Source organism: Helobdella robusta, assembly GCF_000326865.2.
Source record: "Helobdella robusta unplaced genomic scaffold HELROscaffold_7, whole genome shotgun sequence".
NCBI classification, from domain to species: domain Eukaryota; kingdom Metazoa; phylum Annelida; class Clitellata; order Rhynchobdellida; family Glossiphoniidae; genus Helobdella; species Helobdella robusta.
In genome coordinates this window covers 794,897-809,204 of record NW_008705398.1, presented here as the reverse complement: position 1 = coordinate 809,204, position 14,308 = coordinate 794,897, and the positions used below count along the sequence as shown (strand labels likewise).

The 14,308-nt window shown below is 35.8% G+C and overlaps 1 protein-coding gene across 1 annotated transcript; it reads left to right on the top strand.

Annotated features, from left to right (window-relative positions):
- Window positions 1-1,672: 1,672 nt before the first annotated feature.
- Window positions 1,673-8,338, top strand: HELRODRAFT_69372 (hypothetical protein; the record flags this gene model as incomplete). Its single annotated transcript, XM_009030568.1, has 17 exons — window positions 1,673-1,772; window positions 2,072-2,151; window positions 2,357-2,536; window positions 2,729-2,794; window positions 3,074-3,252; window positions 3,747-3,858; window positions 3,959-4,102; window positions 5,241-5,316; window positions 5,718-5,796; window positions 6,218-6,344; window positions 6,674-6,775; window positions 6,927-7,051; window positions 7,315-7,372; window positions 7,541-7,718; window positions 7,842-7,982; window positions 8,089-8,139; window positions 8,229-8,338. The coding sequence occupies 17 exons, from the start codon at window positions 1,673-1,675 to the stop codon at window positions 8,336-8,338; spliced, it is 1,908 nt and encodes a 635-aa protein (XP_009028816.1).
- Between the last annotated feature and the right edge of the window lie 5,970 nt (window positions 8,339-14,308).

The window sequence follows — 14,308 nt, the reverse complement described above, 5'->3', positions numbered from 1 at the left end:
AGGAGAAGAGTAGGATCATCAAGAAAAGGCAAAAGTTTTTTTATTCTACGTAGATGAAAGTAAGAGCTTCTAGCAACACTATTAATCTGAGAAGAGAGAGACATAGTAGAATCAAAGATAAAACCTAGACTACGAAACTTATGAGAGACATCAAGAGTTTTAGAATCAGGTAAGATAATAGGAGGAATAGTAATTGAGTGTTTAGATTTATTAAAACAAATTAATTCAAACTTAGAAGGATTAAGTTTAAGACACATAGAATCAGACCAAGCGATAATCGAAGAAAGACATAGAGATAAATTATGAAGAACATTATTGAGATTAGATGGAGGAAAAGAAGTATAAATATAAGAATCATCAGCATATAGTTGACTAGAGAAAGAAAAGTTATTAATAATACGAGGTAGTTCAGAAGTATAGAGTATAAATAGAAGAGGGCCAAGGATAGAACCCTGAGGTACCCCGAAAGTAAGAGTAGAGGAGTTAGAAGTAGAATTATTGAGAACAACAGAAGAAAAACGATTACAGAGATAAGAAGAAAACCAAGATAGACAAGAATAAGTAATATTAAAAGAAAGATGCAGCAGTCTCAAGAGAATAGTATGGTCAACAGTATCAAAAGCTGAAGAAAAGTCAAGAGCAAGAAGAAGAGTAAGATTACTATTGTTTGTGTGTTAATCGAATTATTCGCGATGAGGTGGATGTTGAAAATTTTATTGAGTGCCAAATTTTTTTGTGATTCCAATTTTAAAATCAGTGAAAATTTTTCAAAAATGCCTAAAAAAAGTGATCGATTTTGTTTTTGATAACTTTTTCAGTCAATATTTTCCCTGTATTACAAACATACATTGGCACTTACTTACGTACGTATGTATCTACAAATACCTACCTTAATAATTATCTTTATCGATATCTCTATTAGATTAAAAAAAGTGTTTTTTTATATTTTTTAATGAGTTTAAAACAATTGCGAATTTATTTTCTTAAAAGCGTTTATTTTTATAATTGTTGTTTGTCTAATTTTGTTGAAAAAATTATGTAAAAAAAATTGACAAAAGTATCGTTATTTTCTTTACAGATAGGTTATATCACTTGGAAAGGAACAAAACGAAACGAAACAAAACGAAACAAGTCGAAACGATTCTTCAAGTCATCAGTGTTGATGCGTTTAAGCAAGAACAACCAAACCATCCAATCAACATATTTGATCTATCACAAAGAAATCTGGCGCACACAAAGTTGACCTATATAAACGAAGTTGACCTACATAAACAGATCTGACCTACATAAACAGATCTGACCCACACATACAAAACTGATCGAGCCATTTTTTTAAAACCTGGAAATCAACCTTAAATCCATTCCACACACATATAAGATAAATAGATTTGACATGTATTCATAGACATATAACTGACCGACCGAAATGCATAAATTTGACCTTCATAATTAATTGAACTTTGACCTATTTAAATGTAATTTCTAAAAGTATACATACACAAGACATTTTACGGAATCCACCTCTTGAAAAGCGTGAACCACTAACATTTGCCTAAAATTAAAAAAATTCAACCGGCGAATTTGAGAGTATAACCTGACTTAGAGACTCAATAAAAGGGTAAAACAACCTGACCTAGATATTCAGTAAAAATAGTCAAACAACTAGGTCAGGATGTCGTCAGTTAAGGTGGCCGTCAGGGTTCGACCTTTCAATAACAGGGAACTGGCCAGAGAGGCAGTGTCCATAATAGAGATGAGTGGGAATTCCACAAGTTTGTCATGATGATGATGATCAAGACGATGATGATGATGATGAAGACGATGATGAAGAAGACGATGATGGTGATGATGACGAAGACGATGATGGTGATGATGACGAAGACGATGATGATTGTGATGTTGTTTATCAAAAATCTCGCTATAGTGATTATTTTATTCACCGTTAAACTCTTCCGCATCACAATCATATCATCATTTTACCGACCATAATCATCACCATCATTACCACCACCACTACCACCACCATCATCACCATCGTCGTCATCATCGTCATCATTATCATCATTAACAGCAATTATAGATCCAAGACCCGGACATGACTTTGGTAGAATGCATACTTTCAGCTATGACCATTCCTATTGGTCACTATCGGTACGTCTAAAATTTTATTTGTTCATTGTTAGCCAACCAACCTACCAACCATCCAACCAACCAATCAACCAACCAACCAGCTAACCATCCAAACAACCAACCAACCAATCATCCAACCAACCAACCTACCATCCAACCAATCAACCAACCAACCAGCTAACCATCCAAACAACCAACCAACCAACCAACCAATCAAAACCAAAAGCCCGAAGATGAAAGTTTCGCCGACCAGAAGCAGGTTTACGAAGACATAGGCGTCGAGATGTTAGAACATGCCATGGACGGATACAACGTCTGCATTTTCGCGTACGGACAGACGGGAGCGGGAAAAAGTTACACCATGATGGGACGATGCGATCCGGGCCAATCCGGAATCATACCTCAGGTGGATACTTTTTCAAATTTTACCAAAAAATATATCTCCATATACCTAAAATATATAAACATTATGACCTAAATAAATATTTTGTTGATTTTTGTTGTGTATTTTGTAGGTATTCTCATCATCATCGCCATTTCATCATCATCATCATCATCGCCATTTTATCATTATCCTCTTCATCATCATCCTTGCCAGCTCTGCGAAGACTTATTCAACAGGATAAAGAACAAGGAGTCAATGGATATTGCTTATAATGTTGAGGTTGAAGCGAATCATATTATAATTATTTTAATTATTATTCTTAATAGTAGCAGTAGTAGTAGTAGTAGCAGCAGCAGTAGTAGTAGCAGTAGTAGTAGCAGCAGCAGCAGTTGTAGTAGCAGTAGCAGCAGTAGTAGTAGTAGCAGCAGCAGCAGCAGCAGTAGTAGTATTGCGTTGTTAACGTAGAAATTATAATGGCCATCATCGTCCAATCATCATCCTCTGTCATATTAATTATCAATACCATCACCATCATCATGACCCCAAAAAATTAATTAGGTCAGTTACATGGAAATCTACTGCGAACACGTTCGTGACCTACTTAACCCCAAAAACAAGGGCAATCTGCGGGTGCGTGAACACCCCCTTTTGGGACCGTACGTTGAAGATCTATCTAAACTCGTCGTCACTTCATTTTTCGATATTAACAGTCTCATTGACGAAGGGAATAAAGCGAGGTTAGATCGATGTTAATTTGAGTTTTGGATGATTCTTTATTTTTTGCTAGTGAAATTTGATGGATGTTATTATGGATGTTGATGTTAGATTGGTGTTGTTCTTTTTGAAATGGTATTTTCATGTGTTTATTAAAGGGTTCATATTTTGTTGTTGTTTTTTTGTACTGTTGTTGTTGTTCAAGTAAGATTGATGCTGGTGGGTTAACATTTTTTTTTCTGGGAAAGTTAGATGAATGAATGAATAAATGAATGAAAGAAAGAAAAAAATGAATGAATGAACGAATGAACGAACGAACGCCTGAACAAATGAATAAACAAACGTATGAACGAGCAAATGATTGAGTGAACGCAGCAAACCAAAAACGAACTGTATAAATAAAAAAATAAATAAATATATATAAAAATAAATAAATATATAAATGAAGGAATGAACAAATGGATGAAAAAATGAATGAATGAATGAATGACAAACAATTTTTGAACCGCAACAACAGAACGGTTGCGGCGACGAACATGAACGAGACCAGCAGCAGGTCTCACGCCGTCTTCACGATCGTTCTCACACAAAAGCGCTACGACCACGACTCAAATATACTCGGAGAAAAAGTTCGAATGAATGAATGAATGAATGAATGAATGAACGCATGCATGTAAATATACGGAATAAATAAAAACCTAAAAAAAACCCAACCCAACCCATCGACAGGTAAGCAAGATAAGTTTGGTGGACCTAGCGGGGAGTGAAAGGGCCGACTCGACGGGGGCCAAAGGAACGAGATTGAAGGAGGGGGCCAACATAAATAAGTCCCTGACTACTCTTGGAAAAGTTATCTCGGCGTTGGCCGAACTGGTTAGGATATGGATTATTATTATTATTATATTTATTAAGAGCAATTTGTTAGCGCTAATGAAAAGAGTTTCACAATACTTACGTGACTAGATATGAAAAAGAAAAATTAAAGAAGTAACAGTTTTCACAGTTTAACAAAAAATAAAAATCTTTTCAATTGTTCACTAATTTAATTGTCATATACTCTGGCAAAATGCCACTCAATGATTTGAACGTAAGAACTGCAATTTTGGAGACTATCCTTTTATTTAACAACGCCAGCCAGTGAAACTCGTTCAAGGTCGGTGTCACATGATCAAATCTTAGGCCGCCAGTAACAAATTTCATAGCTCAGTTTTTTACTGATGTAAAGGATTGTGATTGACGTGACTGATAGTTTATAAAACAAACTACTGCAACAATCTAAACGAGATGTAATGAGAAAGCATGGGCCAGCCTTTCTAATGTTGACCTATCTAGTGATTGCCTGAATAGATACATTCTTCTGAGATAGATAACACTCTAGACACAACTGAGCCTTGAGATACCGCCGATGTAGTTATTGAAATATCAGATAGTGAACTTTGAAATGAAGCGATTCGAGGGGTACGATCTGGTGTAACTTTATTAAAAGAACTTCAAGGCTGACACAATCAAATTTCGCTGACATGTCGAGAAAGGGTAGGAATGAGATGCTTTGGGAGTCTGTAGCAACAGACAAACTTGATAGGACAGGTAGTAGGGCAGTTTCTGTTGAATGGAACTGCCCTGTGACCTGATTTTTGCAAAGGCGTTGGATTGCCGTTCGTCAAATGGCTTAGCTGGATAATCACTGCCACCAAACTCTCTCACCATATCTGCAAAAAACATGGTGATGGTTGTGGCGGTGAAAAGGGTGATAAGAATGATGTTGGTGATGATGATGATTGATAATAATAATAATAACAATAGAAATAATTATTTGATAATTTTTTAAATTTTTTATTACCTTTTCTCTCCAGAGCGCAGATAATATAAAGGTAAGTGTGTTTATCATTATCGTCATTACTACTACTCTTGCTGTTACTACTACTACTATTACTACTACTGCTAATAATAATAATAAACAATAATAATAATAATAAACAACAACAATAATAATAATAATACATTTTAGCAGAATAAAAAGAAAAAGAAATCCGATTTCATACCATACAGGGACTCCGTACTGACCTGGTTACTGAGGGAGAATCTAGGTCAATAATAATAATAATAATAATAGTAATAATAATGATACTGATGATAATAATAATAATGATACTGATGATAATAATAATAATGATACTGATGATAATAATAATAATGATAATGATACTTCTACTACTACTACTGCAATACTACTACTACTACTACTAATACAATACTAGTTCTACTACTACAACTAATACTACTACTATTACTACTACTACTACTACTACTACTACTACTACTACTACTACTACTACTACTACTACTACTACTACTACTACTACTACTGCTACTACTAACACAAGACTACTACTACTACTACTGCTACTACTATTACTACTATTAATAATAATAATAATTATTATAATAATAATAATAAAAGTAATTAATTATTATTTATAATTAAAAGGCGGTAACTCGAAGACGGCAATGATAGCAGCTATAAGCCCGGCAGACATCAACTACGATGAAACGCTTAGCACACTGAGGTTATAATTTTGTCATTCATTCGTTCATTCATTCGTTCATTCATTCATTCGTTCGTTCGTTCGTTCGTTCATTCATCCATTTATTCGTTCGTTCGTTCGTTCGTTCATCCTTTCAATCAATCATTCATTCGTTTATTTATTCTCTCTCTTATTTTCAACCACTATTAATTTATCTTTTCGTTAATTTATTCCTTTTTTAACAAGTTTGATTATTGACTTATTTATTTATCCATTAATTAATTAATTAATTCACTCACACACTCACTCCTTTACTCACTCCTTCACTACTTCACTCCTTCACTCCTTCACTCACTCATTCACTCACTCACTCACTCACACAATCACTCAATCACTCATTCATTCATTCACTCAATCATTCATTCATTCATTCATTCATTCATTCACTTACTCATTGGTTCAGATATGCGGACAGGGCCAAGCAGATAATGTGCAAGGCAGTGGTGAATGAAGACCCGAACGCCAAACTGATCAGAGAGCTGAAGGAGGAGGTCGAGAAGTTGAGAGAGATATTGAGATTGGAGGGGATCGTTATTGGAAATGGAGACGGTGAGTGGGAATGGTGAGGGGAGAGAGATTTGGGGATGACGTCACGCTTTGGTGATGATTATGACGATGATTATGACGATGACTAATGATAGTAATAATAACAATAATAATAATAATACTAATAATATTAATGCGTCTTCTGTAATACGCGTTTGGTCTGGGAATTATTTGCAATCGAACTCAGGCACGGCAGCACAGAAGGCAGGCACTCCAACATTACACCACTTTCTTTCACTGCCATCCAAATCATAATGTAAATGATAATGATGATGATGATGATGATGATGATGAAGAGGATGATGATGATGAGGATGATGTTAAATTCATCATGTTCATAGATGGCGCAATGTATAGAAGCATGAAAATGACCATGTCGTCAGGTTTCATCATCGTCACCATCGTCATCATCATCGTCACCATCATCACCACCATCACAATTCTCATCATCACAATAATCACTATCACAATAATCATCATCACAATCATCATCATCACAATCGCCATCACAATCATCACCATCATCATCACAATCATCATCATCATCACCCTCAGACGACATAGAGATGGAACCAGATAAAACGAACTCAGAGATGATAGAGAGATTGAAGGCTGCGGAAAAATTAGTAAAAGAATTAAATGAAACATGGGAGGATAAACTGAAGAGAACTGAAAGAGTGAGGATTGAAAGGTTGAGAATTGATTAGTTAGCTGGTTGATTGATTGATTGAATGAATGAATGAATGAATGAATGAATGAATGAATGAATGAATGAATGAATGAATAAATAAATGAATGAATGGATGGATGGATGAATGAATGAATGAAATTTTTTAGGAGCGTTAATAAACGAACAAATTAGCGAACGTGTAAATGAATAAATGAAATGACGACATGACTGGATTGGTTGATTGATTGATTGATTAGTTAGATTAATTATGTTAATTTATTCAGAGAGGCGGTGCTAGCAGAGATGGGCGTGGCTCTGAAGGACGACAGCTCATTGGTCGGAGTGTTCTCACCTAAAATGGCCAGAATTTTATATTTATAAATTTCAAAAAATTGATTTTTTAATTATTTAATAATTATTTTTTGATATTTATTTAGTCATATTAAATATCTAATAAAATAATAACAACTAATTATTTAAAAATAATTTTTTTCATCATAATTTTCTTAGACCCCGCACTTAGTTAACTTGAACGAAGATTCGCTCATGTCCGAATGCTTGCTGTACTACATAAAAGATGGTATAACCCGAGTTGGGCGGGCCCATTGTGAGTCGGGGGTGGTCCAGGATATCCAACTGAATGGCTCGCTCATTCTAGATGAACATTGCGTCTTCAACAATGCACAAGGTGAATGGTTTTATTTTTTGTTTAATTTGGTTTAATTAACTTAAATTTATTGTTGTTAATTGTTGCCCTCTCAATCAAACAATCAGTTTCTCCAACCAATCAACCAACCAATCAACCAATCAGGTAAAGTGACCTTGACCCCTTGTGAGCTGGCACTCTGTTACGTCAATGGTAAGGAGGTCACGACCCGTGTTGAACTCGTCACGGGGTCAAGGATTATTTTCGGCAAGAGTCACGTGTTTCGTTTCAATAATCCCATACAAGGTATAATAACAATAATAATAATAATACTAATTATAATAACGAATAAAAATAAGAATAAAAATAATTATAGTTATAATAACATAACAATAATAATAAACAGCCAGAGAAATGGCGGACAGGAAGATGACCAACAGCATAGAGGAGATCATGAAGCAGGGTCACTATTATTATTATTATTAATATTATTATTATAATTATTATTATTATTTATATTATTATTATTATGATTATTCTGTCCAGAGTCAGCTGATTGGACGTTCGCACAGTCGGAGCTGCTAGAAAAACAAGGAATCGATCTTAAGAAAGAGATGGAGGCTAAGTATGATGACGATGATGATGATGATGACGACTCGTGATGATGACGAGAATCGAAAAACTAAACCTGAAGCTAACTAACAAAGAGCATGCTGTGATTTTCATTAATAATAATTGCATAGATATATTTTCAGACACACACGCAGGCATACAAACAAAGCCACAGATTTGCATATTTGGAAAGTTCAATCCTGAAAAGTTCTCGAAACTAAACATCAAGCGCTATATAAATGGAAAATTTTCATCTTTTTTTTGCAGACTGAAAGAACTCGAGGAACAATTTTCAAAAGAGAAACAGGAGAAAGAAAAATATTTCGAACAACAGAGAAAGGTAAGGATGACGTTGTTGTTGTTGTTGATGACGTAATATCATCACGTGATCGTTCTATTTTTTATCATCCTCAACATCATAATCACCACCATCATCAACAGCATCATAATTATCATCAACATCAACATCATCAACATCATCACCACCATCATCATCGACAACATCATAATCATCATCACCATCATCAACAACATCATCATCAACATCATCATCATCATCAACAACATCATCGCCACTATCATCAACAACATCATTACCACCACCATCATCAACAGTATCATAATTATCATCAACATCATCATCACCACTATCATCATCATCATCACCACCATCATCATCATCATCATCATAATCAGGATTACGAATGCAAGATAGCTACCTTGCAGGAACAAGTGGACAGGCAGTCCATGATGTCCAGCTTACTGCCGGACGATCTTGATAATGATGACGATGCCACACCTGGTTAGCATCGCTACGATCGCTACTACAGCTGCTACTACTACTACTACTATTACTATTATTGCGGCTACAACAGCTGCTGCTTTTTTTGATGATAAATGAATAAATTTTGTGTAATATTTTGTAAAATAATAATAGTAAGTTATAATAATAATAATAATAATAAATCATAATAAAATAATAATTATTATTATTTTATAATGGTAATAATTATTTAATTATATAATTATCTAATTATGAATAATTCAGAAGAGTGCACGTGGTCTGAGAAAGAGAGGACGTTAGTGGAGAGAGCCTTCCTTAAATGGAAATGTCATCAATTTACATCACTAAGGGTGTGTGTGCGTGTGTGCGTGTTTATGTGTGTGTGCGTGCGTGTGTGCGTGTGTGTGTTACAGTTGTTGTTATTTATATAGCGCTAACTTGATTGAAAGTTGTATGATGTTTGATGTTTTATTTAAAATTCTATGCAGGACGATCTCTGGGGTAATGCTGTCTTCTTGAAAGAGGCCAACTCGATAAGTGTCGAACTGGATAAAAAAGTCTTTACTCCATTCGTTTATTCATTCACTCATTCATTCATTCATTTATTTGTTTGTTCGTTCGTTCGTTCGTTTGTTCGTTCGTTCGTTCGTTCATTCGTTCTTTCATTTGTTCGTACGTTCGTTCGTTTATTCATTTTCATTCATCTATTCAGCTATCCAATCATTCGCTCACTGATTCATTTTTACACTCACTCGTTCTCTCAGGTTAGCTTCCAGTTTGTCCTACTCACCGACACAAAATACTCCCCCCTAAGTTCTGACCTCTTGACCCAGGATGACCGCGACGATGACGTGAGCAGGTCACACCCTAAAACCCTGGTGGCCGTCGAGGTGAAGGACAAAAAAAATGGGGCCACGCATTATTGGAGCCTGGAAAAGATGAGGTCAGTTGCTGCTGTTGTCGTCATCGTCGTCGTCATCATCATCATCATTATCGTCATCATCATCATTATCATCATCATCAACATCATTATCGTCATCATCACCATTATAATCGTCATCATCACCCTCCCCCCCCACCAGACAACGTTTAGTGCAGATGCGAGAGATGTACCAGCAGGACATGGAATCTCTCCTCTCACCGTCCTCCTCACTATCTTTCTATCCCCTTCACTCTCATGGTAATGATCCTTTTTACGATCGCTTCCCCTGGTTCAAGATTATTGGGAGGTTGGTTGGTTGATTGGTTGGCTGGTTGACTGGATGGTTGGTTGGTCGATTGGTTGGTCGATTGGTTGGTCGATTGGTTGGTCGATTGGTTGGTTGGTCGGTTGGTTGATTGGTTGGTTAGATGGTTAGATGGTTAGATGGTTGGTTGGTTGATTGGTTGGATGGTTGGTTAGTTGATTGGTTGGATGGTTGGTTGATTGGTTGGATGGTTGGTTGGTTGATTGGTTGGATGGTTGGATGGTTGGTTGATTGGTTGGTTGGTTGGTTGATTGGTTGGTTGGTTGACTGGATGGTTGGTCGATTGGTTGGTCGATTGGTTGGTCGATTGGTTGGTCGATTGGTTGGTTGGTCGGTTGGTTGATTGGTTGGTTAGATGGTTAGATGGTTAGATGGTTGGTTGGTTGATTGGTTGGATGGTTGGTTGATTGGTTGGATGGTTGGTTGGTTGATTGGTTGGTTGGTTGGTTGGTTGATTGGTTGGATGGTTGGTTGATTGGTTGGTTGGTGGATGGTTGACATTAATTTAATCTAGTTAAGCAGTTACTAAACATTGTTTCACAGACATCAACCACTGAACAACTAACCAATCAAAATCAATCATTGAAAAACTGACCAATCAGAGAATTGTCGTACATTCGTCTGATCACAATCAATCACAATCAAATTCGACCGACCAATCACAAGACGTTATTCTAAACATAATCAATCATTAATTAAACAACTGACCAATAAAAATCAACCACTCAAACAAACCTACCAATCACAGAGCGTTCGTCCATTTGTCCAACCTCTATTTCCCGGTTGAATTACGTCACAAAGTGGCCATTGTGAACGACAGAGGTGACGTCAAAGGATACATCCACGTCACTGTCCAGGCCCTGACCTCTCAAGGTCACGCAACAATAATTTTTAATATTATTATAAAATTATTTAATATTTATCACAGTCGGACTTCCTTATAACGGACTTTTATACAACGAAAATCTCCTCTCTCTCTCTCTCTCTCCTTCTCTCTCTCTCTTTCTTTCTCTTTCTTTTTTTTCCTTTCTTTCTTTCTTTCTTTCTTTCTCACGCATATGATGTCATCGGCGAAGATCACTTTTTAGCAGCTTTTAATAATTACCCTACCGGGCCACACAAACCAAAACACAAAAAATTTTAACCGTAACAATGATGGAATAATTTTTATTGATCTCAAGACTTTGAAATCAAATGATTAGATAAAATAAATAAAATAAAATATTGTAGCGTTAATAAAATTTGTAAAATTAATAAAATATAACATATTTAAATTAGTATCATAGCGTGTTTCTATCACAATAAATATGTTGTAAATATGTTATAAATAATAAATATGTTGCCCCAAGATTTTATCACTTCACTTATTAACATGTCACTGAATGAATTCAGCGGCAAAATTTTAAATAGAGAAAGAATTGTTATAAAATTGAAGTTAAAATTGTTATAAAAGTTAAAATTGTTATTAAAGTTAAAATTGTTATAAAAACCAATGGGCGTTATTTCGAATAAATTACTAGTAATCTTGGAACGGTTGTAATTGTAATTCAAGCGATGATAGTAAATTATTCCAGTATTCATTTCTTTTTGTATTGTCTGGAAGATCCAAGGTTGGTTTCATGGCAGACAGTTGATTCTAGGATTTCTATTTTGTTTTTAGAATAACAACAACAATACTGGGAACATTCTTTTATTGACCGAAAGAATAAAATCCAAATGAAATCGATTGAAAATTATTAATTATATATCAGAGTGTAAATAAATAAGATGTAGAATATAATGTTCGATCCTCGCCTGCTCTCTGATCGGCAAGTGCTTGAGAGTAAAAAAATATATTTAAAATCGGTTAAGTAGTAATAACGATAAAATAAATAACAGTAAAATAATAATAATAAGAATAATAATAAGAATAATTTAATAATTTTTTCAGCAGATAGCAACAGAGCGATTAGTGTGGTGGCCGGTTTGAAGCAAACAAGCCACGCCAAAATAACATTTGACGATGACACCTATTACGAGAAGGTATACTCATAGTTATGGTAATGATGATGAGGGCGATGATGATGGTGATGATGATTACGACGTGTCGATGACGTCATAATTACTCCCGACCAATAGCAGAAGGCCAAATTGGGTGAAGTGACGCTTGGTCAGCAAATGCCGAAAAATATTTCGAATGAGGAACTGAGGGTAGTGGAGGGGAGGCAAGAACTCGATGAGGGTGAGAATGATGGTGACGATGATGATGGTGAAGATGATGGTGGTGATGATAATGGTGAAGATGTTAGTGGTGATGATGATAGTGAAGATGATGACGACGATGATGATGGTGACAGTGAAGATGAAGTTGATGATGGTGACATTGAAAATTATGATAATGATGATGCTGGTGAAGATGATGATGAACCCTGACCTCTGTCCCACCCCAGAAAACCGCTCCCAACAACCCCAAACGACAACAACGTCATCAAACAACAACAACAGCTCAATAAACGAGGCAAACTTCACCAACCTGCACCCACATTTGAAAATTGGGTCAACCTTCTCGTTCCGGGTCAGCATCACGCACCTCGAGGGCATTTCCCCCAAATACGCAGACGTCTTTTGTCAGTTTAAGTAGGCGGAGTTTGTTTTTTTAAACATGAAAGTTATTATCATAATTAATTTACTATAATTATTTTTATGGGTATGATTTTGACCGATCTAAATATTTAAAGAATAATTTTCTCAACCTACGACCTTTGAAACTTGTGACCTTTACAACATTGACCTTTACAAACTTTGACCTTCACAATCTGTGACCTTTACAAACTTTGACCTTTCACAAATAAAAAGTGACCCAGAAAATGGTCCTCGACCTTGACATACTTACCGACAACCTTGCTCTACTAGAACATTTTAAAAATAATAATAACCAGTTTTTTTTTTAATTCCTTCATTCATTCATCGCCCAGTTTCCTGGATAGATTGAGTGAAGCATTTTCGACGGAGCCCATTAAAAATGGCGGGAAACCTCTGCTTGCTATCAATCATCATCAAAACGTTAGCGAAGATGGCAGCGGCCACTACTACTACTTACTACTACTACCATTACTACTACTACTACTACTACTTACTGCTACTACTACTTACTGCTACTACTACTACTACTACTATTAATAATAATAATAATAATAATTTCAGTTTAGTACGGTAGTCACACTGTCTTTCTTGGACTACCTGCAAACGCAGCCTCTGCTATTTGAGGTCTTTGGTCACTACCAACAACATCCGCTTCATGAGATGGCCAAAGATACTAAGTAAGCTACGAGAACGACGATGATGATGATGATGATGATGAGGAGGTTGATGGGGGTGATAGTAATGATGCAATGATGGTGATGACGGTGTTAATGGACGATAATGATATGTACGTGTATGTATTATGTATAATAATAATAATAATAATAATAATAATAATAATAATAATAATTTTCCAGTAACCCTCACCATCACCCTACCCACCACCTTCCCTCTCGCTACCTGACCTCCAACCTTCCAATGTCAAGGCCGATTCTGCCCAATAAGTTAGGCTGCAAGAAGTCTTTGTTGTTAGGGAGTTTCGATATTGATGATGATGATGATGGTGGCTGTGATGATGATGATGGTGGCTGTGATGATGATGATGGTGGCTGTGATGATGGTGAGGATGATGATGATGATAGCTGTGATGATGTTGATGACGATTATGATGGTTTTGCTGCTGCTGCTGATGATGATGATTGTGATGGTTTTGCTGCTGCTGCTGATGATGATGATTGTGATGGTTTTGCTGCTGCTGCTGATGATGATTGTGATGATGGTGAGGATTGTTGTAATGATTATGATGAGTATAATAACGATGATTATACTGCTGTTGACGATGACGATGATGATGATAATAGTGATAATTAGAACGAACATCATCATCATCGTCATCATCATCATCACCAAGAACCAGTCACGTGCAC